This window comes from Chroicocephalus ridibundus, chromosome 22 (genome assembly GCF_963924245.1).
Source record: "Chroicocephalus ridibundus chromosome 22, bChrRid1.1, whole genome shotgun sequence".
Taxonomy (NCBI): Eukaryota; Metazoa; Chordata; class Aves; order Charadriiformes; family Laridae; genus Chroicocephalus; species Chroicocephalus ridibundus.
The window spans coordinates 4173519-4201290 of NC_086305.1; the positions used below are offsets into that span (position 1 = coordinate 4173519).

The 27772-nt window shown below is 62.6% G+C and overlaps 2 protein-coding genes across 3 annotated transcripts; one reads left to right on the top strand and one right to left on the bottom strand.

The window, feature by feature from the left end:
• Positions 1–1856: 1856 nt before the first annotated feature.
• Positions 1857–7079, bottom strand: FGF22 (fibroblast growth factor 22). Its single transcript, XM_063358401.1, has 4 exons — positions 6945–7079; positions 6267–6762; positions 2864–2967; positions 1857–2599 (listed from the first exon to the last, which is right to left on the bottom strand). The coding sequence occupies exons 1-4, from the start codon at positions 7077–7079 to the stop codon at positions 2405–2407; spliced, it is 930 nt and encodes a 309-aa protein (XP_063214471.1). The 3' UTR covers positions 1857–2404.
• Positions 6782–26766, top strand: POLRMT (RNA polymerase mitochondrial). 2 transcript variants are annotated; one of them, XM_063357650.1, is made up of 21 exons: positions 6786–7251; positions 8068–8163; positions 8820–9490; positions 10319–10449; positions 13303–13489; positions 13973–14122; positions 14288–14455; positions 14804–14974; positions 15703–15942; positions 16172–16951; positions 17472–17594; positions 19510–19632; positions 20601–20780; positions 21517–21603; positions 21912–22025; positions 22708–22757; positions 23042–23140; positions 23479–23551; positions 24024–24106; positions 24565–24635; positions 26008–26766. In XM_063357650.1, exons 1-21 carry the CDS (start codon positions 7194–7196, stop codon positions 26055–26057), a joined length of 3705 nt encoding a protein of 1234 aa, XP_063213720.1. In that variant the 5' UTR covers positions 6786–7193; the 3' UTR covers positions 26058–26766. The 2 variants fall into 2 exon arrangements, 1 of the variants encoding a protein (XP_063213720.1); XR_010073895.1 differs by lacking the exons at positions 24024–24106; positions 24565–24635; positions 26008–26766 and having other exon boundaries at positions 6782–7251; positions 22932–23140.
• The last annotated feature ends 1006 nt before the right edge of the window (positions 26767–27772 follow it).

The following is a 27772-nucleotide window of genomic DNA, read 5'->3' on the forward strand; positions in this document are numbered from 1 at the left end:
TGGGACGGATGTCAACTGCTGTCCCCTTCTCCTGCAGGGACTTGGGGCAGTCGCGTCTCCCTGACCCCGTAAGCCTGTTTTTTGTGCCAGCGCTGTGTGTTCCACGCCGCCTGTGGGGACCTTGCTGTGACAGACACCAGAACAGGAGATTGGGACCCTGCTGGGTGGGATGGCTGGAGGGTTCGAGGGCTTGGGAGCCTCCCTGCCTCTTCTCTGGCGTTTTGGGGCCACTGAGGGGCTGGGAGTGGCTGGGGAAGGTGCTGGGCTCCCTCCCTGGCTCTCGGTGTCCCTTCAAAGCGGCCTTTCCCCAGGGCCTGGCCCCTCTTCCCAAGAGCTCTTGAGGAAGGGATGTTCCTCCTGTAGGAGGGGAAAAGCAGGCGGCTTGTTTGGCATTTCTCAAGCCATTTCGGAATACGAGAAGAGGTGGTTTGTTGGGAGAAAACGTCCCCAGCGAGGATGGCAACAGCCTTTGCCAAACCTGCCGGGGCCATGGGGCCGGCACTGAGCAACTCTCCTGGAATGTTTTTCCTCCTCGGCTTTGCCAGGGCAGCCCAGCGGCGCCTTTCATCCGGGCGGGCGGATGCCTGCGGGACGAGGGTTTATCTCAGGACTGGTATATCAGGGTTAATAGCCAGGTTGAGCCAGAAGCTTCTGCCACGGGGATCCTGGGTTCAGGAGGTGGGTGGCAGCAGGAAGGTCCCCGGCTGCGTGTGCCCGTGGGCTGGGCTGGCACCGAGGGAAGGCTTTGCTGTTCAGTCACCGAAATGCAGCCCAGGAGACCTGGAAAAACCATCCTTCTCCCGCCACATGGGGTTCCCGGCTCCGCTGGAGCTTGGGAGGCGATTCCTCAGGTGTGGGCAGTGCCCGGGGTGGGTGTCGAGTGGACGAAGCAGAGCCCGCAGTGGGTGCGTGGCTGCTGCCGCCTGGCCGGGGCCGGTGCCCGCTGCGGTCACCACACAGTTAACGCGGTGGCTGTTCCCTCTCGCAGCCTCCTTTGGAGCTGGTTGGGTAAGAAATGGAACGAGTTTGGTGGTTTTTTTTTTTTTTCGCTGGGGCCATGGCTCAGCTCTGACGTGACAAAGTGACCAGGTTGCGGTGCCTCGCCGAGAGCGGCGCAGGAACGTGCCCTGGCCGGGGGGGGCCGAGGCACGGGTGCTATTTCTGGCTGTGCTCCCTCGGGGCGAGGGGCTGGTCCCCACCGCCGGCCGCCTTCCCGGCTCCATCGCTGCCAGGGAGGATGGAGCAGGACTGGGCTGGAGGGGCAGGACCAGCCTGGGGGGGGCTGGCTGCAGCCTGGGGGGGTTGGAGGCTGGACACCCCGCTCCGTGTCTCGGTCCAGGGCACGGGTCGGGCACCGAGAGCTTGAGTGGGCGTCTGTGGCGCAGGGGAACACGCCGGGGACGGGTTCCCCAGAGCGGGTCTGGCTCTTTCTGCTTGTGATGTCCTAAGTCGGGGTCTGCGTATGGGTGGGGAGCAGCATCCCACCTCCCCCCCCCAGCCAGGGGTAGCCCCGGGGCTGCGTCTGCCCCAGGGTCTGCCCTGGCTCCTGCCGTGCTGCCCGGCGCCGGCCGGGGCCCGCAGAGCCCTCCACAGCGGGATGCTCAGCTGCAACCGGGCTCTCGCTCTGGCACCAGGGACCCTCTCAACCCCTTGTCCCCTTCGCCTTGTCCCTTTGGGTCTCCAGAGCCACATCTCCTTGCACAGAGCCTGGTTCCTCCCGGGGGATGCTGCCCCTCGGAGCAGTTCTGCTGCGAGCCGTTTTCCTGCGGCGCTAGTGCAGGGTCCGGGCTTTTCCTGCCTTTTCCTGCTCCCTCCTTGGTGCCCCTGAAGGGCTATCGCTGCGTTTTCATGGAGGTGAGGTTTTGGGTTGGGGTGATGGTGGGAATCGAGGAGGAGCTGGACGTGGTGGGGACCGGCCATGCCCCGCAGCGGCAGCAGCAGGGACCCCAGGGGATCCAACCCCCCAGCCCGCGCCAAGCCCACCATGGAAGCTCCAAAGCTCCCCGTTCCGTACCACGAACACAGCTTTAATTGCCACAGGTGCTTGGACACAAGACAAATACAACCCGCCGTCGCGTCCCAGCCCCTGCAGAGATGCCGTTAGCGCGGTGCCGGCCACCTGGGCCTGGCTGTGTGAGCCAGGGTGCAATGGCGGTGGCCCCAGCACGCGGTGGCCACGCTGCGGCCGCGCTCCACCACGCCTCCGGGACGGTGGGGAGAGCCGCGTCTGGCTCGTCTGCCTTCCACATCCATCCTCCGCCGTGCATTTAAAAACAAAACAATAAATAGCCAAAAAAAAAAAAATATATATATACATAAATAAAATAACCCTTTTTTCCATTTTTTTTTCTTTTTTTTTTTTTTTTTTCTCTCCTACAGCACGGTCCGGAGCCGCCGGCGGGGCTCAGCTGACGAGCATGGGGAGGAAGTGGGTGGAGAGGTGCTGCCGGCGCGTCTTGCCCCCTCGCTGCGGCCTGCCCTTGCTATTGAGCGAGAGGAACATGGGGCGGCCCCGGTGCCGCCAGCGCAGCGACGCGTAGGTGTTGTAGCCGTTCTCCTCGATGCGCTCCGTGAACTTGCAGTTGGGGCTGAACTCCTTCTGGCAGGAGAGGGAAGGGGGTGAGGGGCGGCCGGGACCCGTCGTCGCCCTGCTCCGGACCCCCAGAGCGGGACAGGGCAGGACCCCGGCTCCTCCCCGGTTCCCGGGGGGCAGAGGGGGCTCTGTGGGTGCACGTCAGGGTGTGGGAAACCAGGAGCCCGCTCCTGGGCGCGGGTCCCAGCAGGTTTGGGACCCCCCGTTCCAGCTCTGCCCTGCGCTTTTGACCCCGGTCCGGTCCCTCCCGGGAGGCAGCGTCCGACCTACCGACCCATAGAGCCTCCCCTGCTTGTTCATGGCCAGGTAGAAGCCGGTGTGCACCGCCCGGATGGCCACGACGCCCACACGCACCGACCGGATCTCGACGATGCCTGCGGGACAGGGAAGCGCCACCGTGAGCCAGGGGAGGGAAGGGCGACCTCCCCGAGGGACCCTGCCCCGATGCCGGGTCTGTGGCCGCAATGTGCCCCCCGCCCCCCCGGAGAGACGGGGTCACTGACCCTCACCCGGCGCCGGAGCAGCCAGAGGGACACGGGAGCAAGGGCTGCAGCCTGAGCCGGAGTGGGAACCTCTGATCCGGGGAGGATTTGATCTTTACTCCTCTCCTCCCCAGGGCCCAGCCGCTTCCCAGGAGCCAGGGCTGCACGGGAGCGATGCCAAGCACAACCTCCGCTCGCCTGGAACGAGCCGTCAGCCTCTGCCCGGTGCCGACCCGGCATTTATCCTCCTCCCCTCCTTGGCAGTTCTGCCCGCGTATCCGTCCCGAACGCGCCTGCGGTGCCCTGGGGACCCGACCCGCCTCTCGTGGCGCCTGGCACCCGGGCTGGCATGTCCCTCGAGGGGCAAAGTGTGCGCGGGGGTGGGAGCGATGGCGCGCAGCCGCGTTACGGTGGACGGAGGCACCTGGGCAGAGGGTTGCGGGGGCAGGAATGGGGCCGGGACAGTGCTGTCCGTGGCTGCCGGGGCCGTGCCCAGCTGGCACGAGCACGGACAGACACACACCACGGGCAGGAGGGATGCAGGACATGGGGACAAGCCCGGGGAGGTGGCTGCAGCCAGGCTGTGAAGCCGCAGCGGGGCTGGCGTGCGTGTGCCCGGACGCCGAGCTCCGGCACAGCCGCTAATGGCAAAGGCATGCGGTCGGACCAGCGGCTCCGATGGGGGAAACACCCAGAGCATCGTCAGGGCCTCGGGATTCCTGCACCGCCTCGAACCTGGCCAGCCCGGAGCGCTGCCGCCAGCCCTGCCGGCCCCTGGGGCCACGGTGCTGCTTGGGGGGGAAGAAGGAATCTCCGGTGGGCAGAGGCGCAGGCTGCGCAGTGGGAGCCGCAATGGGCAACCCCCCCGGCATCACCGGCATCGCCTCCCTGGGGGCACTCGTGCCCACGCTGGGAGCGGACGGGGTGTAGATGGCACCGGGGCGGCGTGAGGGCTCCGCAGCGTTCGGCTCCTGTGGGGCAGTGGGTAGGAGGGGGGTTTTCAGCCCAGGCCACCCACCCTGGCACCCACCGGGACCCGCGGGGCCCAGCCCAGCGAAGGTGCCGACACGCGGCAGCCGTGGGTAAGGGCCGAGCAAACGCCTGCGAATCCATCCCACTTGATCACCCTCTGGAGCTGCTGCTATTTATAACAAAGGACTCCTGCTTGTCTAAAAATAACCCCCTGCCGCTGTTCCCGGCGCTCCGGCCGGCACTGCCGTGCTCTGCTTGCCCGTGCCCAGCCACCACCTGGCTTGCTGGGGGGGGAACGGGTCCCCGCAGGCGCGGGGGAGCAGCCTGGGGGCACCTCCCAGTGCTCCCACTCTCACACCCCTAGCCCCAGCGGGGTCCCGGGGAGGCTGGGGCAGGGGGGGGTCTGCAGCCACCAGTGGGGCTGGTCCGGCAGCTGCCGCGGGGGCCGCGGAGCGTAGCCCGAGCCCAGCCCGAGCGCGGGTTCTATCTCCGCGCCCATAACCAGCGCGAGCCCCGTGCGACAGCCCGGAGCCGCTCCACCTGCCAGGCGCCATCGCCACACGGCCCAGGGAACGTGTTGGGGCGTTCCGCGCTGGCAGCGCGCCCGGTCGGGGCTCCCGACAGCCTCTGACACCGCGAGAGGGTTCCCTGGGCTGGGCTGGGCGCGCTCGTCCTGCGGCCGGAGGGGTGACAGGGCAGCCCCTGCCGCCAACGGGGCATGGGCTGGGGGATGCTGCTCCCCTCCACGGCATCCTTCCCAAGCCCCAACACCCTGCCAGGCTCCCCCGGGGATGCTCGGGCACATCCCCCCCCCCCCAGCATCCCCCCCGCACCCCATCCAGCCATTGCCCTGCCAGCCCGGTGTCACCCTCCCTGTCACAGGGGGCCAGGACCCAGTGCCCAAAATGGGCTGATACCACGGGTGCCGAGCTGGGCTCGCAGCCCTGGCCCTTGCTGCAGCCGTACCGTGGGTGCCACGTCCCCTCGGGACCCCCGGCGTTGTCACCTGGAGGGTCCCAGGTAGGAGCAGGTGGCCGTGGTGCCGAGGCAGGACCCCGGTGCCGGGAGCAGCCGGGTGGTTCCTGCACCCCCGCTGGTGCGGGGACCCTGGCGTGGCCCCCGCAGCCGCCCCTTCCCACTGCCGCACCGGCCGCTCCCGAGGGCTGCGGGGTGGAGCAGCCCCAGCCCCAGCCCCAGGGGAAGGCCTAATCCTGCCGGCTTCTTCCCGAGTCCCAGATTGCGGCACAGCTTGGGCAGCAACGCCGTCCCGCAGCGTTCGCCCTCTCCGTCCCCCCTGAGACGCGCTGCCCGGCCCCGGGGGGAGGCTGCAGCCAGTGCCCCGCTCTCTGCGCTGCGGCGGGGGCTGCCGGCTGCGCCCTCCCGGGTCCCTGCGCGACAGGGGTCCCTGCGGTCCACGCCTGCCCTCGGACTGTGCCGAGCCCCGAGCCGCTCTGCAGGCAGCGGGTGCTCTGCCGTCCCCTCGACGGGGCTGCCCTGCTCTCCTGTGCCAGCCCCACGGATGCTCGGTTCTGAGACCCTCATCGCCCCGAAGCTTCCTCCGACCCTCCTCCTCCTCAGCCTTCATCCTCCCCAGTGCGTTTAAGGGGAACGATGGCACCCCCCCAGTCAGTGCCGGATGAAGATAACCCGAAAGGCCACCCCTGTGTCTGCACTGTCAGGATGACATGGGGCGAGGGACCCCTCGGGTCGGACCCCCAGGCACTGGCAGAGTGACACCAGGTCCCCGGCCAGAGCGCGCCGGTGCCCGCGCACCTCTTATGGCTCCTGAGCCCCGGGAAAGGGGCTCCCGGGGGTGAGGGCAGCCGGAGCCATCTGTGCTCGAGTGAGCTGCGTGCCCCGGCCACCGTCCGTGGGGCAGCAGGGACAGAGGTGACAGCGGGGACCACGGGACAGCGGGGACAGAGACGACAGCAGGGACAGAGGGGACAGAGAGGACAGAGGGGACAGCGGGGAGAGAGGGGACAGAGGGGACAGCGGGGACCACGGGACAGCGGGGACCCGCGGCTGCCGCCCGGCAGGAGCTGGTCGCTGGGCGGGAGGAGCTGCGGGAGCTCCCCGGGGCCGGGCACAGCGGGGTCCCGCCGCCGTCCCGGGGCGCCTCCGTCCAGCCTTCGCCCCCCCGCCCCGCCCCGTGCCCGGCCTCTGCCGCGGCCCCTCCGTCCCGGGCCCCGGCTCTCCCCGGTCCCGGCCCCACTCACTGCCCGGCCGCTCCCTCCAGCGCGTCCCCTCCACGCTGCCGCCGCCGTCGATGCGCAGGAAGAAGCGGGTGGCGGAGAAGAGCCGCCGCCAGCGCACGTCGCCTTCCAGGTGGTCGTAGCTGCGGGGGGGCCGCCGGCCGCCCCAGGCGGCACCGCCCGCCCCCGGCCCCGGCCTCGGCCCCGGCCCCGGCCCCGCCAGCACGGCGAGCGCCCCGGCGAGGCAGGCGGCGAGGGCGGCGGGGCCCCCGCGCCTCATGGCGGCGGGGCGCGGCGGGGCGGCGGGCGACGGGCCATGGCCGCGGCGGCGCCGACCGGCCCCGACGGCGCGGGCGGCCCGAGCGCGGGGCGAGCCGGCGGGGGGGCGGGGCGGGGCCCGCGGCGGCCAATGGGCGGGGCGGGGCGGGGCCGAGGGCCGGGGCTTCCCATTCATAAATCCGCGCCCCGACGGCTGCCCCACATCCCCGGCCCCGGCTGCTTGTCTGGCCTCGCCGGGCGCCTGGTCGGGGGGTAACGCCCGGTCCGGGCCTCACCGGCTCCCGCGGGGGGGCGGGCAGGGGACGGGACCCTCGGGGGCCACGCGGGGCTGCCATGGGCCCGGGGCTTGGTGTCCGTCTGCGGCCCGGCCCGGGGCGCACCGGGGCCGGGAGGAACGTGGGGCAGTCCCGTGTCCCTCCCTACCCGCCGCGGTGCCGTCCGTGTGCCCCGCGCCGTGTCGGTGTCGTCGTCCCCCCGCGGCCGCGTCCCTCCGTTCCCTTCCCGTCCCGTCGGGGCGGCTGTGTCCGCCAGGGGGCGCGTGGTGCGGCCGAGGTGCATGATGGGAGTTGTAGTCCGGCGCGGCGCGGTGGGGACTCCCGCTCCCGGCCTGCACCGCGCGGCGCCTGCGCAGAGGGTGCGGCGCGGCGCGGCATGGCGGCCTAGAGCGGGGGCATGTCGGTGCTGCGGCTGCGGGCGGCGCTGCTGGGCCCGGCCCGGCTGCGGGGCGCCGGTGAGGGGACGGAGCGAGCGGCCCGGGGTTGGGCCGAGTACCGGGGGGACGGGGAGGGCTGCCCGGGCAGCGGGGACGGGGCGGGCGGCGCGGAGATGGGCCGGGTACGGGGGAACGGGGCGGGCGGCCCCGGGGTGGGCTGGGGCCGGGGAGGGCGGCCCGCGGGTGGGCCGGGCAGTGGAGCAGGGGGTCCCTGCGGCCCTGCTCCTCACCCCCCGGGACGGAGCCGGGGCTGTGGGGTCCTGGAGGCCTGACCCCGACCGTGGGGACGGGGCTGGAGCTGAGGGTTCCCTGTGGGACAGAGCATCCCCCCAGACAGAGCCGGGGATCCCCGGCGTCCCGAGCCCTCCCCTGGGGCAGAGCTGGGGGCTGTGAGGGTCCAACCCACCCCTCAGGGGCAGAGATGGGGCTGTGGGTGTCCTGGGGCATTGTCCTTCTCTAAAGGTGGAACTGGGGGTCTCTGGGGTCCTGTCTCCACGCTGTGGGATCGAGTTTGCTTGTTCTGGGGGTCCTGTCACCCCGAGCAACAGCGCTGGGGTTTGTGGTGTCCCTGCTGTCACGTTCCCCCTCAGAGATTAGAGCCAGGGAGCAAAGGGGGTGTCCCTGTCCCTGTCACTTGCTGGCATAGAGCTGCCCACTCGCCTTCAGTGTCCCTTCTCTGAGGTTGCTGGGACCTGCAACCTGAGCTGAGAACCGCCGCTCACCTTCTCACCTCTGGGGCCCAGCCATCGCACGGGGCAGGGCTGTGGGGCAGTGAGCGGGTGTAAGGGGTGAAGCGGCCTCTGATCTCCCAGTCTTTGTGTCTTTCCGCTGCAGGGATCCCATGGAGTGTTCTCAGGAGCTACTCCTCTGCCAGCGCCAAGGAGAAGGCGAGGAGAAATGGTGTCTGCGAGAGGACGGAGCTGCTGGAAGGTGAGTCGGGCAGAACTGGGAGGGCTGCAAGGCTTTCCCTTGATCAGTCTCCTGGGATGTTTTCTCGGAGTCTCCCCATTCTGTGTAGCCATAAAGAAGATATTTGGGACTGTCAATAGTTGTAGCCTGGGCAAGGATGTGGGGCTTCCCATGGACTTGCTGTCCTCCCCGAACAAGTTCTGTTCTGTCTTAAGGAACTGAAGGCCCGCCCTACAGGGAGTGCTGAGTTGCCCTAAAACACAAGAGTGGTCCTAAGGGAGGGTAGAAGAGTCCCTCCAGGGCTCTGCAGACTGACCTGGAACATGCTCTGGCTTTGGGCTCTCTGCCCAGGTGAGCTGAGGGCACGAGGTCCTTGGAGAGAGGCCCAATGAAGTGACCGGGCAGCAGGTTAGACAAGCGTGAGCTGGTGCTTTTTCCCTTGTGGTGCCATTGTTGGGATTTGGGGAGTGGGGCACAGTGTACGGGTGGATCCCAGAAAGGCAATGGTCAAAGCAGCTGGTTGCTGGGAGGAGAGCTGGCCGAGGAGGGAAGAAGTGTTTCCTCTTTTCCTGAGCCTGTTACTGGGCGCTCCCTGATGCGAGGCCCTGGGGTGGGACACAACCTTCTGCTGTGCTTTGCATCCCTTCACCTCTCCCTGTCTGTGTGTTTCCTGGCAGTGCTGAAAGCTCGAGTGAAGCAGCTCCAAGCCAGTAATGTCCCGGAGGTGACAGTCAACAAAGTGGAGCTGGCCCCGCTGGGGAATGACAAGTACCAGCACCCGCTGCAGAAAGTGGTGGCTCCTGGCCCCGCGGAGGAGCAGCCTGCTCCCAGGGCAAGGGGAGAGAGCCCGGCCCGGCCCAGCAGCTGGGTCGAGAAGTTGAAGAAGGAGATGTACATCCGGCAGCTGAAGGTGGAGCGGAAATTATCCATCGCTGCCTCCCAGCTGGCTCTGGAGGGACAGATCAAGGCCAAGCCAAAGGGCAAGGTGAAGGCAAAAGCTAAAGCCAAAGCCAAGAAAAGCCTGAAGACGCCAAAGGCTAAAGTGGCCGCTGCCTGGAGCAAGAGCCACGATGGCTCCCACCGTGTCTCTGCCCACGGCAAGCCCAGGGTGGTGGCAGTGAAGGAGGGTGCGAAGGCACAGAGGCCTCGGACGGTGTTGGAGGACAAGGACAGCAGCCAGCACAAGATCCTGCAGCAGACCATCCAGTCCAACCTCGAATGCTTCCTCTTCTTGCAGCAGCCAGAGGAGGCTGAGAGGTTCCTTCTCTTGTACCACGGCTCCCCTGTGAAGAGAAGGCTTTTGAACGTCAATGCGTACAACATCGTGATGCGTAGCTGGGCAAGAAAGGTACCGAGCTGTGGGCTGCTGCCCTGGTCTGCTTGGCAGGTTTTCTGGGTGGCTGAGGGGCAGAGCGGGGCTGTCTCAGGAGGAGAAGCCTCGTGGTCATAGAAGCAGCGGTCGCGATTTTATCTGTGTTTGCCACATCTGCCTTCAGCAAGTGTTCGTTGAGGGCTTGGCTTCTGCTGAGGGGGACAGAGCTGGTAGAAGGCCACTGAATCAGGCCACTGATCCCTCTGAGGTGGCTTTGAGGGGAAGAAGGGGATGAGGCAGGATAGACATGGCTAAAGTTGAACAGGAGCAGAGGGGTGTGAAGCTGTGATTTGGGGCTGGTTGAAGAAGGACAGGGAACTGCTGGAGAGGGGACCGCAAAGGGCTGCCAAGATGCTGAGGGCACTGGAACACCTCTCTGAGGAGGAAAGGCTGAGGGATTTGGGGCTCTTCAGGCTGGAAAAAAGATGCCTGAGGAGGGATCTTATCAACGCTGATAAATACTGAAAGGGGGGGTGTCAGGAGGATGGGGCCAGGCTCTTCTCAGTGGTGCCCAGGGACAGGACAAGGGGTAACGGGCACAAACTTGCCCCTGGGAAGTTCCATCTCAAGACGAGGAGGAACTTCTTTGCTGTGAGGGTGGCAGAGCCCTGGCACAGGCTGCCCAGAGAGGTGGGGGAGTCTCCGTCTCTGGAGACATCCCAACCCCACCTGGACACGTTCCTGTGACCCTGCTGTGGCCGGGGGTTGGAGGAGATGATCTCCAGAGGTCCCTTCCAACCCTGACCATTCTGTGATTCTGTGCTGGTGTCTGTGCCCACAGCCCCCTTCCCTTCTCATCCACAGGGCCGCTTGCAACGTATCAACCGGCTCTTTTCCATGCTGGAGTCTGTCGGCCTCCGGCCCAGCCTGGACTCTTACGCAGCAGCACTGGAGTGTATGGGCCGGATCCAGTCGTCCACCAAAAGCATCTGGAGGTAACGCACTTCACATGCCACAGGGACCCGGGGCAGCATCTCCACAGCCTGCCGTTCCACTGCACTGGGAGAGCTGGGAGCTCGCTCTGGGGCGGAGATGCACTGGCCCGGGGTCGGGAAGACCTGCCCCCACTGCGTGCATGTCTAGATGCTCTGACCCACTTCTCGTGGCCAGATTTAGGGGCGGGCAGAGCTCCCACAGCGGGCCCTATGTGCCACCCCCAGCTGCTAGGGAGTTTTGTGTGAGATCTTGCAGGGAAAGAAGGTGTAGGAGGCGAGAACAACCTTGCTTCTGGCCAGAGCTATGTCTGCTCCCCCCAGGGTTTGCAGAGCAGCTCCCTGGGTTGGGAGCAGCCTCTCTTCAGCCAGGTACTCCTTGGTTCTGCACCCATCCCGGGCATCCCTCCCCCACTGGCCCCTCCGTCGCTGCCCAGTAGGCATGGCTTCTCCGTTCGTTTGTACAGCACCTCCAGGAGTTGCCAAACAGCTGGTTTTTTGCAGGGTGCCGGCTCTCTGGAGGAGGGTGATCAGGAGATTCAGATGGATTTTGTGGAGCGTAATGGGCAAAATAAATGTCGGGCCCAAAGCGAGGAGCTGAAGGAGGGCTCCGAAATCCCGGCAGGCTGAACCTAGGGGCAGCGCTTGGGCACAGCCAGCTGCCTTGGCAGAGCATGGAGAACGCTTTCTGGTGATCTCCTAATGCTGCACAAACACCCTTGTGTGGTTCAGGGATTTATCACTGTGCGTCCCTTGGCTGGCTAACGAGTTCTAGATGCCTCTGAGTGAATGTCTTCCAGTCAGGTGATTTCCAAGTGACTGGCGCTGGCTTTCCTGCCAGGGTGTGTGGGTGTTGCGTCAGTACAGCAGCGCACCCATAGGGCTGGCTATGGGCAGATGTTTATAGCACACCTGCACGGATTTGCCAGCCCCAAGCCTCGCCAGGGCGTGTGTGTGTTTCCCCACAACCGTCTCTGCTGGTGTGGTGTGTGGGGTACGAGCTCTTGTTTCCCTTCCTCTTCTAAATGTGCTCTCTCGGCTCGGACGTGGCAGCGGCGTGGCCTGGAATGCTGAGAACACCTGAAATCAGGGCTGTTTCTTGCTCTGCTCCCAGACTTACAGGGTCCCTTTGAGGGCGTAAGGAGGGAGTTGCTTGTTTTAGCTGGGCTGCTGTGAGGTAGTTTTGGGGAAGAGTGGCTCTGCAGAGACATAGAGCTGTTCATCGCCAAAGCTCCTGCCTGCTCCCAAACCTGACAAAATGCAGCTGGGGCACACGCAGCAGCTGGATTTGTGGATCCCGCCCTTTGCAGTTGTGGCTCAGGGTGCTGTTTGTTACCTCTTGGGCTCTTAATGCTTTCCCAAGGCTGCCGGGGCTCCCTCCTGCCCATGTAGCTTTCTGTGACTGGTGGGGGCCTGGGCTGGGGCCGCTGTCACCCGGCTCTGCCTGTCCCCCCTCCAGTGTCACCCAGCACAAGCTCGGCCAGTCGGCAGGTGGGGCTCTGGGCTCTGCTGTGCTCCGATCCCGGCTCCAGTGTGGCAGAGCCAGGAGGACACGGTCCCACGGCATCCTCTGTGGGGCTGGGGAGCGGGAGGTGTTGGTGCATGCAGGGGGTTCTGCTCCCCAGCAGCAATGGGGGCTGCAGGGAAGAGAGCTTCCTCGCAGGGGCTGCGGCCGCTCCTGGCGCTCAGGCTGTTCCTGCTGCAGCCATGCGAGCTGTGCTCCCGTGCCCTGGCTCCTGGGCTCGGTGCAGGAACCACAGCCCCCTGCCCCTTCGCTCAAGCTGTGGCCAGCGCTGCGGGTTCCCTTCTGCTGGCTCAGGCTGGAGGGGAGAGCAGGGTTACCTGAGGGTGAAGGAACCCGCATCCTTCTGCTCAGTCTCACAGCGGCAGCAGCGGGGCTCAGCCTCCCCACCCAAGTGATGGTGAAAGCCGCCTGCTCAGCAGAGGTGCGGGTTGGAGGGGTGGAGAATTGATCACTGTAACCTGAGGCGGGTGACCTTGTGGGGACAAGCTGTGCTCTGGAGGCAGCTCCCACCCCAGCAGCTCCTGCAGCCCCAAGAGCTGGCTCCTGGCTGCTTGCGGAGGGCAGGGAGAGCCCGTGTGCTCCCGTATGACAACGTGCTGCTGCCAGGCTGCCCGGCAGTCGTGCTTTTGGAAGACTGAGGCATCTGCCTTCTGTGAGTTTCCCAGTTATACCCATTTCTGCACCATTCTTCCCCTGTCCGGGGCTGGGCAGACATCGGCTCGGTCAGGCACAAGTTGCCGCAAGGCTTGCAGTGGTCGCTGCATGAAGCATGCTCTGAGGACCATGCAGAAGGGAAGAAGCATCCAGGGCAAGTGCGTGGGGTAAATCCTGCTCCGCAGGGCTATCAGAGCCTTTCCAACGAGCGTGAGAGGTTGCACCCTCCTACAGCTGTCCTTGCATGAAGGGTGGCACAGAGGAAGGGTGCTGGGAGCCACTGGCGTGGTGGGTGGCACCGCTGGAACAGCCTGGAGCTGTGTGTCCATCTCCTGCTCTGCGCTCAGAGCTGATTCTTGGTGGGTGCCAGCCCCCAGGCCCTGCTTCGGGAGAGGGTTTTGCTTTTGTGGCTGCCAGGGATTTGTCAGGAGTGGCTCTTTGTCCTGTGCCGTGTCTCACGTGGGTCCGGGGTGATGCTGCTGAGGGCACAAGTGAGGAAGGAAAAGCCTGATACAGTCAAGGCTCTTGGATCCTCAAAAGGGTCACCCCCAATCTGTCTCCTCTTCTCCATGCTTCTGTTTAAAAACTTTGTTCCGTGCCTCGTTATGTGCTGATTTCTGTACAAGACGCACAGTCCCCTGGGAAAGATTAAGTCTGTCTTATCTGTCCCTCCTCAGATGTGTGCAGCAGATGAAGAACGATGGCTTCCACGTGGATGAGCTTTTCCAAAAGTGCCTGTTTGAGGAAGATGAGAAGGAGGAGGTGCTGAGGGCCATCAGGACTATCCAGCCCAACTACCAGCTGCCCCCTCCACCCAACCCCCAGACCTGCAAGTCTTCTCTGCTCCCGGACTTCTACTCCAAAGTAAGCCGCAGAGCTCAGGGATGTCTCTGCAGCTCGGGGAGGTGTTGGAACTGGCCAAATGGTCTTCACAGGTGTCCTCACATCCAGCCCAGGACTGTAATAGGGGAAGAACATTTTAGCCCGATCTCTGCTCAATAGCCCACACCAATCGTCGAGTGGATAGCCTTACCAACAGCCTTACAGAGGAACAGGGAAACCAAGGGCTGGCAGGGGCAGCTGGAGGTGACCTTCATACGCTGGAGGGGGTGCTCAGGTGGGATGCTTGACCGTGACACAGGAACGGAGCAGCCTCTAGAGAGGCCTCTTACTCCAGACTCCCTGGGGTTTGCTAGCCAGAAGACATCAGACCTCTGGACTTGGAGGTCCCAGAAAGGTGCCTTCAGCCAGGACTCATACCTTATGCCTCTTGCAGGGAAGCTGGGAAAATGAGTGTGTCTTCTCTTCTGCTGGCTTTTGGCATTTACTGCCTCACTTCTGTTGCAGGAGAAGATGATGTCGTACCCCAAGCTGGATTTCTCCATGCAGGAGTTGCAGGAGCGCTTTCAGCAGCAGCTGGAGATGGAGCTGGATAACACCGTAACCATCGAGTCAGTGGAGGCCACCAAACCTTTGACCCCACAAGCCCTTAAAGCGGTAAAGCTCAGGGCATCTGCGGGCTGCGTGTCTGGAGGGGAGGAGGGCAGTTCAGCTCTAAGGACCGGTGGGAGAGATGCAGGGGGTCGGTGGCCTAAAGAGGGGGACAGCTCTTCGGTGACACACTCACCACAGCGTTACTGTCTTGCTTCCATTTCTGCACAGCGCAAACTACTGGACACCCTTCGTTCCCGCTGGCACGATTCCATCCTCCAGGCCCTGCAGAAGTCGAAGCACAGCATGTCCAAGCTCAAGACGGCATCGGGGTACAACATTCTCTATCCTTACCTGTGCCTGATGCCGGATGAGGAGTACGTGGGCATCATGCTGCAGGTAGGACCCTGCCCTGCCCTCTCAGAGCCGCACAAACGGGGCTGCCCTTATGGCCGCAGAGCTGCCACAAAGCATTCGTGTCCCACTGGGCCCCACAGAATCGGAACATGAGCCTCCCAAGTTTGCCCAGGTTGTCAGGTGCAAGCTTTGTCTGCTCCCTGTGCTGAGCAGCCAGGGAAGCCCCTGCTCTGTCCTGGCCATGTTTCCTTCCTCATCATCTGCTCAGCGTCACGGGAATCAGCACCTTTCTGTGCTCCCTACGCAGGGGCTTTAACTCCAGCTTTGTCTCTCTGCTCCGTCTTTCTGTTCCTCCCTCCTTAAGACCCTCTTTGCCTTCCCCTTTCTCAGATCCTCAACACCCTCTCTCCACAAGGAGAATCCCTGGCTGTCTTGGCCAGGGAGCTGGGCTCCAAAGTCTACAACAGATACATCACCCAGAGGAAGCTGCGCAGCGGCCAGCTGGAGAAGGTGCAGGAGGTCTATAAGAACTACATCCACCTGCTGGCAAAGGACAGCCAGGTAGGTAACGCCTGGGAGAGGGGGGTCCTGGGGCCTGCGGGTCACGGAGCAGCAGAGCGGAGACAGGGCGAGGCAGTTTGCCCAACTCCTCGCAAGCACAAGGTCCAGGTTCTGGGAACCTGCTGCTGCAGAGGCCACCAGAAGCTCCAGTAAGGCCCCATCTAGCGCTGGGCAGGCCCCTTGCCCCATGGCGGCAGGCAGGTGGGTTCTGGCATAGCAGTGGGTATTTTTGAACCTGAAGGTTTTAAATCGGCAGAGTTGATCCCTTGGAGCCAGGCATCCCACGCAGGGGAGCTCTGGGGCTTGAGGAGGGTGCACTCTGCAGGCCGGGAGAGAAAGGGACCAAGGCCACCAGTTTGGGCAGCTCGAGGGCTGGATGCGCAGGTCGTTCAGAGCTGTGTGGCGCGGCCGGGGAGGCAGATCTGCAGTTTGGGAGGGAGGGTCAGGATGGTGTGGGGACAAGGTGTCAGCTCAGGGAGGCGGTGAGAGGAAGGGCTTCGCAGCACCACTGTCCTGACATGCAGCAGACGCAGGTTATCGCTGGTGGGCTTGTCCCTGCCGTGTCCTTCCCCAAATAGCCTTGTCGGGGAGGACCTCACAGGGACACAGAGACAGGAGGTTCCTTCTCAGTGCCCGGTTCCAGGGACATAGATCCCATCCAGCAAACCTCCTGGGAACAGCACGGCTGGCCCCTCCAGCTGACCCGATTTTCTCCTTCCACCTCCCAGCCTGACAAGTACTTGCCACGGGAATATTGGGAGAAACTGGTGGCAGAAGCCGGCTTTGGGCCTTCCCTGAACTTGAAGGACTGCAGCTGGCCGTACATGCTCATCATGCGCCTGGGCATGCACATGCTGGAACTCCTGGTGAAGGCTGTCAAGGTGCCCAGGAACATCCTCAATCCCCGCCTGGAGCCCAAGCTTATCCCCGTCCTCTACCACATCTACTCCTTCCGCAGCAGCTGGCAGGTGAGCCGTGTCCCGGGCACTCTGGGACTGTGCAGGTCACCTCTGCATCGGAACTGGGCCTTTGCAAGGCCGTTTTCCCTCCCTGCTGCCTTTCCTGCTCAGGGACACTTAGAGGAGCCTCTGGTTCTGTGAGGACAGTGTCAGTACCCAGTGTGACCCAGCGTTAATGGCTGATTGACCACATGCTCTTCCAGACACCAGCCCTAATCCTCTACCTTCTCCTCTCCAGGTTGGGCTGATAAAGCCCCATCCCATTTTCTCCCAGATTGTGTCAGATGCTGCGGAGACCTTGCTGACCTTTAACTCCTCCGCCATACCTATGCTGTGCCCCCCGGTGCCCTGGACCTCTCCCCATTTTGGTGCCTTTGTCCTGAATGACACCAAGTTGATGCGCTTTGTGGATGGGGCCATCCAACACCAGCTGCTCCTGGAGCAGTGCCCTCCGGTGAACCTCCACCCCGTGCTGGATGCCCTGAACCAGCTGGGCAACTGCGCCTGGAAAATTAACCAGCCAGTGCTGGATATCATCATATCCATCTTCAATGATAAAGGCAATGAGAAGCTGGACATCCCACCACCCATCTCGGAGGCCCCCAGGCCTCCTGCCCCTTCCGGCAATTCCTCTACCTGCAACAAGTCCCAGAAGCACGAGTTGTTGTTGTGCAAGAAGAAGGCAGCTGAAATGCACAGCTTGCGCATGGATGCACTCTATAAGCTCTCCATCGCCAACTATGTCAGGGACAAAGTGTTCTGGTTTCCTCACAACATGGACTTCCGAGGCAGGACTTACCCTTGCCCACCTTATTTCAACCACCTCGGTAACGATGTCACGCGGGCCATCCTGCTCTTCGCAGAGGGGAGGCCACTGGGGCCCAAGGGCCTCGACTGGCTGAAGATCCACCTCATTAACCTCACGGGGCTGAAGAAGAAGAACGCTTTGCAGGAGCGGCTGGAGTATGCCAATGAAATCATGGAGGAGATCCTGGACTCAGCCGACCACCCGCTGACGGTAGGTGGGGGGCGGCTGGCCAGGGCTCTGCTGGCTCTTGGGGCGGAATGGTGGGACCCTGAACCGAGGGGGCTCTGGGAGCCTGCAGCAAGGGGAGGTTCCCCTTCAATGACCGAACTGAAAAGCAGGGAAGTTCCTCTGTGTTTGAGTCCAAACGGGACTCAAATATGCTAAGGAAAAAAAGGGATCAAAGTCGTCGTGAATTTCAGAGGAGACTTCACCGTTCCTCTCACTTGGCGTAGCTTCTAGAAAGTAAAATCAAATGGATATCAGATTGATTTTGAAACAAAAACATTTTGAAAGAACGCTTTGAGAGGAAAAAGGGGAAAAAAAGCATCGCAGGGTTTCCTAAATAACACACTTCTATGTGAAAACACAACGAAAAATTAGGGAAATGGAGGTGTGGTGGGAGGAGGTGCCTTGCCCAGTATATCCCGGGAGCGCAGGGGCTCCTGCCTTTGCTTTGGGGTGCCACAAGAGCACTGCCTGCTCCTGCCAGCCTGTGCTTCCCTGTTCCCAGGGCAGGAAGTGGTGGATGAACACCGATGAGCCCTGGCAAGCCTTGGCGTGCTGTATGGAAATCGCCAAAGCCTCGCGGTCCCCGGATCCGGCAGCCTACATCTCACACTTCCCGGTTCACCAGGTAGGAGCCCAACGTACCCGCGTGGCCCGTGCGGCTGAGCAGGGGGAGCAGGAGTCGCAGGGCAGAAAGCTCAGGGCAGAAGCATCCATGTCTCCAACGCTGCATGGATCTTTACTACACCACGTGGCCAGGCTTTCTTAAGAATGGGAGTGCAGTCTACAGGCATCTTGGCTTGAGAACTCCAGTAATTTGCTGCTGCATGCAGCCATTAATGAGCCAGAACAGTTAAGTGCTGCTTTGCTTCCTTTGGCTGGAGCAGAGCCTGTCTGGGAGATCGCCGTCAGCTGCCGGCAGGGTGAGAGCCGGGCCAGTCTTACCTTCTCCGGCTGCGGGATCAGGACTTGAAATCAGCCCGACTCCGGCTGGGTGGGACGTGGCGTGGGTGCGTGGCAGCACCTGCTCATCTGAAGTGCTCAGGGCTGTGCTGAGGCTTCGGGGGCCTTTGCTCCGCTCTTGTTCTGAGGCCGGAGCCAAGCAGCTCTGCAGGAGCAAAAGATGAGAGGTCTGGACTTCTAAGGAAGCGCAGGGGGACAGAGCTGATCTGTAGCCTGCATTCAGTGACGTGGCTGTCATTCACCACGTGTCCTGTCCCTGCTCGATCCGCTTCTCGGCTCTCTGATGGCATCTGTCCTTCCCGGACGGAGAGAGGAGCCAGGCAGCCGTTCCAGCCCTTCTCCCTGCGGTGTCCCGGCAGATCTGCAGCGCTCTCTGCAGCCGCTGCCCAGCCAGCTATCTGTCTGCGCTGATAAATCCCCGTGCTGCACAGGAGACAATGATTAATTGTTTTCCTGGTGAGAGGGGTTTGCTCATTTATCTCATTAGAAGATCAGATGGCCCTAATGAAGTGGGGAGGGTGGGGGGAAGAACAGGGATGTATTCCGCCAGTAGCGATGGTCTGGAATATGTATAAGGCCATCTAAATTGATATTGTTATAAGAACAGAAGATCAAGAGAGCAGCTGGGGGTGTGTGGAGGGTGCTGTTAATGAAATTCGAGCAAGGACGACTTCTGGAGGGCACCCGAGTTCTCTTTCCACCTGAGTCATCAGCGCCTGGTTAATAGAGGCAGCTCTTCTGCCGCGGCGGGGCTGCCGGAGCCCTGTCAGTTCTCAACTTGCTGCACTGCAGGCTGTGGGGAGGAGGGGAGGGGAGAGGAGGGCTGATCCTGCCGGCAGCTGCAGGCTCCCTTTGGCCAGGCAGGGCCCAGGCACAGGAGGAGCAGGGACGGTCCAAAGCAGCAGCACGTCTTCTGTGAGAAGCGTTTCTGCTGGTGCTGTTTGGAGAACAGCAGGACCTTCTCATGCCATCGTTCAGGTCCTGCCCATCTCGGTCCCAGGAGGGCTGTCAGGGCAGCTGCTGCGACAGATCGGTCGGCGTGTCTCTGTAACTGCGGCTCTGGGAAAGGCCGGGCCGGAGCTGGTTTCTGTCAGAAGGATGTTTTCCTCGCCGCGGAGCAGAGGCAGCACGGCTAGCTGGAGCCTTGCAGTCGGTTGTGGCTTGCTGAGAGCTCTTCGGCTTGGCCTGGCTCTGATCCTGCTCCTGGGTTTTCCGAGGTTGAGTGCTGGCTCTTGGGGCTTCTTTTAGCATCCCAGGCAGATTTGTTGTTTTCCAAATTGTCTGGTTTTCAGTGTTTCCACAGAGCGCTGGTGCCTGTGAAAATTCATGGAGGGGCCAGTGTGATGTGAGGTTTTCCTTTTTTTTTCAAACCAGTAATTAGTGCAGAGACCCAGACAGGAAAACTGGCTAGAAGGAAAGCCGAAACTGGTGTGGCCCTGGGAGATCAGCTGCAAACCTGCCTGAAGAGACGCGAGGCAAAATGGCACTAATCTTCTGAGCCAAGTGTGTCTGTGCTGGTGAGCACGGCTCCATCCATATGCTCACACCTTGTTTCCACCCTGCTCTCTTCCCACGTGCAGGACGGCTCTTGCAATGGTCTGCAGCACTACGCAGCTCTTGGCCGGGACCTTATTGGCGCCATCTCCGTCAATCTGATGCCCTGCAATGTCCCCCAGGATGTCTACAGCGTGGTGGCTCAGCAGGTGAGGCACAGCGGGGACACGGGGAGGTGTCCTCTTGGACCTGCCTCCACCTCTTGACGCTGTGTTGCACAGCTGCCAAGGAGGGAGGTTGAGAGAAGACCAGCGTACAGAGGGCTGGGAAAGCATGAGCTGCTCACAGGCAAAGACTCTCCCTCCCTGAACGGGAACCACTGCAGCAGCTGCAGTGGGGATCCGGCTGGAGATCTGTCCCGACAGAGGTAGCTGTGAGAAATCCACTGGGATTTCTGCTGTCCTCACTTCTCCTGAATGGAGTCTGGGAGAAGTAGAGTAGGGAGGTGGAAGAGAGCAGACCTCATCTTGTGGTCACAGCTGGCTGACCCGCAGGTTATGGGATTTTCTTCGTTTGAGCTGGCTAGGAGGCAAGGGAAGGGATTCAGCCCTTGGCACTGCTGCTAAGTCTTCGATTTTCCTGGCAAGATGTGACGTGAAACGAGCCTGCTGGGAAGCGTGCTTAGATATACCAAACTCAAGTCAACTGGCATTGAACCCCTGGCTCTCCCTTCTAGGTCTCAGCATGTTTTATCCAGGCAGCCCCGCACCAGAGCGGGAGGAGCAGGCAGAGGGTGCTTGGTCTGCTGAGAATTATCACTGGGGGTGGCAGAGGCAGCAGAATCTGAGTCCTGAGCCGCAGTCCTGGTGCTGTGTCCTTGTGATGTCTGGCACCCCCCCACTGCCAAGTGACACTGCTCTGCTGAGGCAGCAATGGAAGGCTCTGCGGGCACGGTTATCTGTGAGGTGCAGATGCCTCCTGATTCCTTCAGCAGATGATCTCTGTTGACGGGGGCTGGTGAAAATGGGCCGCAGGGTCTCTGTTGGGCGTTCAGGCCAGGCAGCCCACAGCTGGGTGGGTCTCACGTGGCCCCCCTGACTCTCCCCAAGCTGTGGAGGTGGCTTGGACCAGCGTGGCTCGCGGTGGGGCTGACTTCCCAGGGCGCTCTCCTCCTCAGGTGGAGGAGTTTCGGAAGAAGGATGCTCAACAGGGAGTGAAGATCGCCCAGGTGCTGCAAGGCTTCATCAGCCGCAAAGTGGTGAAGCAGACGGTGATGACGGTGGTGTACGGTGTCACGCGCTACGGCGGGCGGCTGCAGATGGAGAAGCGTCTCAAGGAGATCGATGAGTTCCCTGAGGTAGCGTGCCTGCCCCGGCCTCCCCCGGCAGTGTTTTGCTCAGCTCTCAGTCCCCACTGGGAGAGGTGCCCGTGCTGCCTTTCCCGCGGGCTTCCCTCCTGCCTTGCTCTCTCCCCTTACCCCACGGAATCTCAGCGAGCAGAGGGATGAGCAGGAGAGCTGCCTGCCAGCACGGGAGGGAGGGATTCTTCAGGTGGGGCTGCTCCTCATCCTTCCGGGATGGTGGCATGACAGCCTCAGCTGGTGTTTCAGATGCAAAGTGAGGTTTGTGGCTGTGCTCTTCCCTCTGGAAGTGGCCCTTGTCTCTGGCAGACCTCTTGGAGGCTTGCTCCTCCCGACACCTGATTCTTCTTCTGTGACCTCCCCCTCCATGGGACAGTCCTTGCTGAGTGGGTGATTTGCTGTGGCAGGTTGGTGCTGGGAGTGTTTCTGCTGTGTGTTACATTCCTGGGCCAGGTGAGGCAGCGAGAGCTTCCCCTCCGTCCAGGGACGTTACGCAGAGATCAGCCTGTCCCCGGACAAGAAGCCATCTGAAATGCTGATCTCAGCCTCCCTCCGTCAGAACCCACAGTCATCTGCCACAGCTGAAGACTTAGTACAGTCTGTGACGGAGGCAATTTTGAGGCACCAGGGAGCAGGGACATGCTCTTTTAGCTTACCCTAGGTCCCATCACTTTGCGTCGCCTCTTTTGCTGCCTCTTTGCCTGACCCCTCGCTCTGCCTTTGGTCTGTGCAGGAATACTTGTGGGAAGCATCTCACTACCTCGTAAAGCAGGTGTTCAATGGCATCAAGGAGATGTTCTCAGCGACTCGAGATATCCAGGTGAGGTTTCTGTTGCCTCTTATCTCTCTCTGCCTCTTCTTGTTCCCTGGCCCACCTGTACGTAGACCAGGGAAGTGAGATGTTCCATGGGGAGAGATGGTTATTCTGGGTCCTGGCCCAGAGAGGATCCTCCTGTCCCAACCCAGAGGTGTGGGACTGTGCCTGCTGGAGGGCTAAACTCCTCTGTAAGCACTGGACTGTCACACTTGGTGGCAGGAGTCGGGCTCGCCTGTGCTGGGCGTGGATGGGGTCGCCCAGCTGCCCATGCTAACTCCAGACACTTTCTTCCTCACTTCCCTCTGCTAAAGAACTGGCTGACGGAGAGTGCCAAGCTCATTGCCCAGTCGGGACGGACGGTAGAGTGGGTCACGCCGCTGGGTCTCCCCATCGTGCAGCCCTACTATCGGACCAGGTCCACTGTGGTGAGTATCTGGTGTGTGGGACTCAACTCCCCCTCCCTCTGCCGTGGTGGGGAGGAGGGAGAGGGCAGCCGGGCTTCGAGGCAGCAAGCTAAAGCCCGGCAGGTTGGCATCACCTGCGGCTGAGCCTGCAGAGCAGGTAGGATCTGTGCGTGCAGGCACATCCTCCAGCCTTGTCGCTCCCTGCAGAGACTGGAGTGTGTGGGTGGGCTCGTGAGGAAGCTCTGCCGCTCCCGTCCCACTCAGGCAGCTGGGGCACGGGCCCGTTCCCCGCGCCGAGGAGCCTTCCTCAGGGCTCGCGTGATTCAGTCTCGCTGCTCTCGCCTCCCACGCGCTGCTGCACTGACTCACATTTCCCCAGCCTGTCTCGTCCTCGCAGCCGCTCACCTCCAGGAGCCCTTCTCTTAGCCCTCGCAGGGGTGAATCACTGGGAAGGGGTGAAGGATGTCTGCCAGCATCCTCAGGAGGGGAAGCAGGCAAGGTGTCACTGAGGAGTGACAGCTGCCGTGGTGGCTGGGATGCCCTGGAAGGGTCCTTGCCCGGGCGCCTTGTTGCAGCCAGGGATGTTTCCTCCAGAGCAGAGCAGCTCGTGATCCCCTCTCCAGAAGAACGGGGTGGTGCTGAGCGCCTTGTGCTGGCCGGGCAGCACCGTGTAGCAGCTGATCCCCTTTCTCTCTCCCTGCAGCTGAATTGCGGCATGCAGAACTTGAGCGTGAAAAACTCCAATGGCAACCAGTAAGTATGAAACCACGGTCTCTACTGAGCCCCTGTGGTCCCCAGCCTGTGCTCTGGGGACAAAGCCTTCCCATCAGTGGAACCTGCCAAAAGCTCCTGGTATCCCCCTGAGCTGCAGAAAGCCAGCTGGAGGAACGGAGCCCTGTGTTTCAGCAGGACCTTGTGGCCCTCCAGGGCTGCCCCCGTCAACCCCGGGTCTCGGCTGGCGCTGGCACTGTTCTGGCGCTCTCATCTTTGGCCCTGGAAGGGTCCCAGCTCCTCCCGTCTCCCACTCTGTGCTGCAGGAAACCCGATACAGTGAAGCAGAAGAACGCCTTCCCACCCAACTTCATCCACTCCCTGGACTCCACGCACATGATGCTCACGGCGCTGCACTGCCTCAGGTAGGGAGCGGGCAGCCGGGGCTCTTCCCTGGCCCCGGGACTTGCTCTCTGCTGGGAGAGTGACCCCAGGGCAAGGCGCGCGATGTGGGAAGGAGGTGTCCCTGGTGGGTGGGTGTTGGGGGTTTCTGGCAGAGAAGGGTTGAGCGGAGGCAGCGGGGCAGGCAGCGGGGCAGGCAGCGGGAGATGGCGGGGTGAGCCGTCTCTGCAGGCGCGGTGCCGGGAGTCCCCCTCCTCGCGTGGTCCCTGCTTCTCTCCCAGCAAGAGGGTCTGCAGGGGGTAGGGAACTGCGGAGATGGGACGCCCAGCTCTGCTTCATGGCACCTTCTGCTGCCTCCCAGGCAGGGTCTGACCTTCGTCTCGGTCCATGATTGCTACTGGACTCACGCGCTCACCGTGGACGTCATGAACCAGGTAAAAGTGTCCTCCTCTGTCCCTTGTGAGCAGGGATCTTGCTGATCTGTCCTCTGGGGGCTTGCCAGCCCTTGCCTCCCCTGGGCTTTGCTCCATAGGCTGATTTATTTACCCGGGCGAGGTGAACCTGGGGTCCTTGCTGGCGGTTGCAGCTGATTTCCTGGTGCCATAAACCCATCTCCTCCCACCCGTCAAAGGAGGGCGTGAGGGAGAATCTGTGCCCGTAAATCAGCGCTAACCACAGCGCCCAGCAGAGTCAGTGCCTGTCGGTAGACTGATAAATGGGGGTTGGCTTCTGCTTCCCACCTCGCCAGGCTGATTCCCTTCACCCTTGTCCGGCAGCCCCCCCTTCCCACTCCTGCCCGCTGCTCCCCCTGCCCCTCACCTCTGACCTGTCTTGGCTGAGAAACGCTGAGGGGAAGGAGGGGAAAACGCCTGTTAACCTACAACTCACCGTTGCTCTCTGGATCAGATCTGTCGGCAGCAATTTGTGGCTCTGCACAGCGAGAAGATCCTACAGGATCTGTCCGAGTTCATGCTGGAGAAGTACTGCAGGTATTCCTCACCCGCTGGCCAACCCCCGCCACGCTCCTTCCTACCCACTCCCACTCCCGGGGCTGGTTGGGATTCGTGTGAAAAACGAGGTGTTTGCATCCTTTTGGTGCAGAACCGAAGTAGGGTTTGGGGCTTGAATCCCTCGGTGGGCCTGGGGTGGGCCATAATGTCGGTGTTGTGGGTTCCCCCACTGTGAATGAGGCAGTAAGGAGCGGCGAAGACACGCGTTGGGTCAGCCCAGTGTGTGACCAGGCAGCACAGAGCGACCCAGTCCTGGGCAGGGTCTGGAGATGCCTTGGCACCCGCCTAGGGCTGCTGCGGCGGGGGCTGGGCTCCTGCTGCGGGGCGTGTAGTGTGTTTTGGAAGAGCTGAAGGCTGTTGGCAGGGGGCTGCACGGGGGAGCAGAGGAAGGTGCGCCTTCTCCCAGAGCTGATTTGCTTTCTTTCTGGTTCATCCAGCCCCGGCAGAGAGCCTAGAGCCCTCTGGCAGAAGAAACTGATGGAGCAGCTGTCAAGTGTCCCCAAGACAGGTAGGAGCACGGGATGGGAACTGCAAAGCTCGGGAGCGGTTTGGAGACAAGGGGAGTGAGGTGGAGAATGGCCCCCGAAATCACTGGGCTCATGTGGTGGCTGGAGTTGGACACCGCGAGGGTCTGGCTGGCCACGCTGTCCCCTGGGATCAGGTTTTCCTGCCTGTGCTGGACCGCAGAGCCTTGGGGCAGTGCCTTAAGACATTCCCCTGGAGCTGAGCCCCTGGGATTTTCCCCAGGTTGACCCAGCTCATCCCGTCCCCTGCCTTGTTTTTCCTCTCCCATCTGTTTCCAACCACGAAGCATTTGCCGGGAGATGGGAGCGAGGCACTCGGCGTGGTAATTGCCAGGATCTAGATGATATACATGCAATGGGATTTAGGCAATTAGTTTAACTCCTCCTAATCTCTCGGCCCTGCCTCTGCCAGACCATCTGGCCAACCTTTGTTCTGCCTTTGCGAAACGGAAGAGGCCAGTGCTCCCTCGCTCCCGCTCCCTCTGCCACCGTGGGCAGCCCCAGAGGCAGCACAAACCAGGGCAGGGATGGTTCGTACCCCGGGGCCGCATCCTCCTCTCCTCCTTCCCTGCCTTGCTGCTGTTACGCTCTTCTGTCTTGCTCTTCCTACCACTATCCCAGAGAAATCTGGAGGGACGTCAGTTCCTGGAATACCTCTAAATCCCTGCTGCCTTCTCCCACCCTGCGGCAGGGGCTGAGCTGAAGTAGTTTTCTGCAGGAAGCTGAAGCAGGGCTTGGGGCAACTTCTACTCTGCTCTGGGGAGACCCCACCTGGAGCACTGCGTCCGGCTCTGGAATCCTCAGCACAAGAAGGACACGGAGCTGTTGGAGCAGGGCCGGAGGAGGCCCCGGAGATGCTGGGAGGGCTGGAGCCCCTCTGCTGGGAGGACAGGCTGAGAGAGCTGGGGGGGTTCAGCCTGGAGAAGAGAAGGCTCCGGGGAGACCTTCCAGCCCCTTCCAGTCCCTAAAGGGGGCCTACAGGAGGACGGGGAGGGACTCTGGAGCAGGGAGTGTAATGACAGGACGAGGGGGAACGGTTTCAAACTGAAGGAGGGGAGATTGAGATGAGATCTGAGGAAGAAATTGTTTGCTGTGAGGGTGGTGAGCCCCTGGCCCAGGTTGCCCAGAGAAGCTGTGGCTGCCCCATCCCTGGAGGGGTTCAAGGCCAGGTTGGACGGGGCTTGGAGCAGCCTGGGCTGGTGGGAGGTGTCCCTGCCCAGGGCAGGGGGTTGGAACTAGATGGTCTTTTAAGCTCCCTTCCAACCCGAACCGTTCTGTGATTCTCGCAGGTGCCCCGTCTCCACCCTGCCCTGGCCCTGCTCTCCTCTGACCTCTCCTCTGCCTTGCTTCCCCCAGGCGAATTCAACCTGAAGGAGGTGATGGATTCCACCTATTTCTTCAGCTGAGCCCCAGCAGCCAGCGGGGCCCTGGACTACCTCTGGACTGCCGCTCGCCTCGGGGGCCGTGGTAGGCACTGACCCACGAGGCTCCTCTGTCCTGCGTCTCGTGGGGAAAGCAGGTACAGCAGAAGATACCTGCCCAACACCCAGCTGCTGGGCCAAACTGGGGCTCCTCCAGGAGCTCAGGGGCAGCCACGAGGGGCCGGTGGGGGACAGGGTGTCTGCGCTGTTTGCTGTTCCTGCCTGCGCCCCAGGTGAGGGCAGAGGGCATCGAGCTCTGGGGAGGGCTGCATTCCTCTGGTGTGGGGTGGAAGGGGCGATGGTAGACGGGGCTGGCTCCCCTCCACCCTCGCCCCGGCACAGGAGATGTGCCTGCCACCGCTGCCAGCTCCAGAGCTTGCCTGGCCAGGGCCTGTCCTAGGCTGCCGGCCCTCTCCATCCCTCTCCACCAGTGGGGCTCAGACCTCCCGGAGCGTTAGGTCCCTGCCTGGAGGGGCAGGGAGCCCCCCATGGCCCCAGCTCTCGGCTGTGGGGCAGGTGCTGCTCTCCATGCCCCGCTCCAGCTCCCGGGCGCTGTCACCACAGCCTCTGCGGCTCCTGACTCTTCATTTCCAGGGCTTGGTTTCAGTTCCGTTCACTGGTTCTCAGGCAAGGAAAACCACTAACAGGGGGGTGGAGGTGTACGATACTGTAAATAAAATGGTTTTTTTTGAAATACTAGATGGGAACCGTGTCCTTCTCGGCCTCTTTCAGCCAAAGTCTGCGAGGTGCCTGGGCGCTGGCCTCATCTTCCTGGGGAGACGGGACTGCTGTTTCCCCAGACGGCTGCTGTTTTGCCGGCTGGTTGGGCTTCAGTTATTCACAGGGGTGTAATATTCTGGAAACGCTTTTGTCGCAGAAACAGAGACAAAATTTTCCCATGGCCGTGATGGGCTGGTGCAGCGGGAGCAGGGCTCTGGCAGGGGCTGACTGTGTCTGCCCCCGACCTTCAGTTTCTAGCCAGGAGCTTCCAGGGCTGTATGTGCTGCTCCTGCGGCAACTGGTGCCGGGAGATCTTGCAGCTGGAGCTGGGCGTTTGCCCCGGCTCTCGGCTGACCCCCGTACCCACAGGTTCCATTTCCCGGCCTCCTCCCAGCTCCATCCCTCCCTGATGCTGGAGCAGGGACACGGCGCTGCCAGCGAGGGGAAAGGTTCTGGCGGGGGGAGGCTTTTCACCTCGTGGTTTTTCTGGCAGGGAAGCAGCTCTTCAAAGGACAAGCTGGCTCCCGCAGCCCAGCCTGGGGCCGTGCCCGGTGGCAGGGCTGTGCCAGGGGCGCGGGAGCAGCCGGAGCCGCGGCAGGGAGGGACGGTGGCGAAGAAGCAGAGACGGAGTCGTGCGTAGCTCTGTCAGCTGCTGACGTTTATTGCACAGGATGGGCTGGATGGAAAGGTGGACGCTTGGAGCGGGGCCCTGTCCCGCCGGCTGCGTGGCTACAGGGCGCCGGGCTGGCGCGGGGCCCCTCGCTCGCCGCATACATTCAACGTGGAAGGCTCCGGAGCGCTAGGCAGAGCGGCAAATGTGCGCGCACACACACACACACACCCCCCTGCACACACACCCACACACAGACCCCCCCACGCAGGTACACGCAGTGTGTGCCCTCCCCAGCCTTAAACCAGGAGCGCTTGTGGGGCAGCTCCCGCCCGTGGGGCACCCCCAGGGCTCCAGCGTCCGTCCCCGT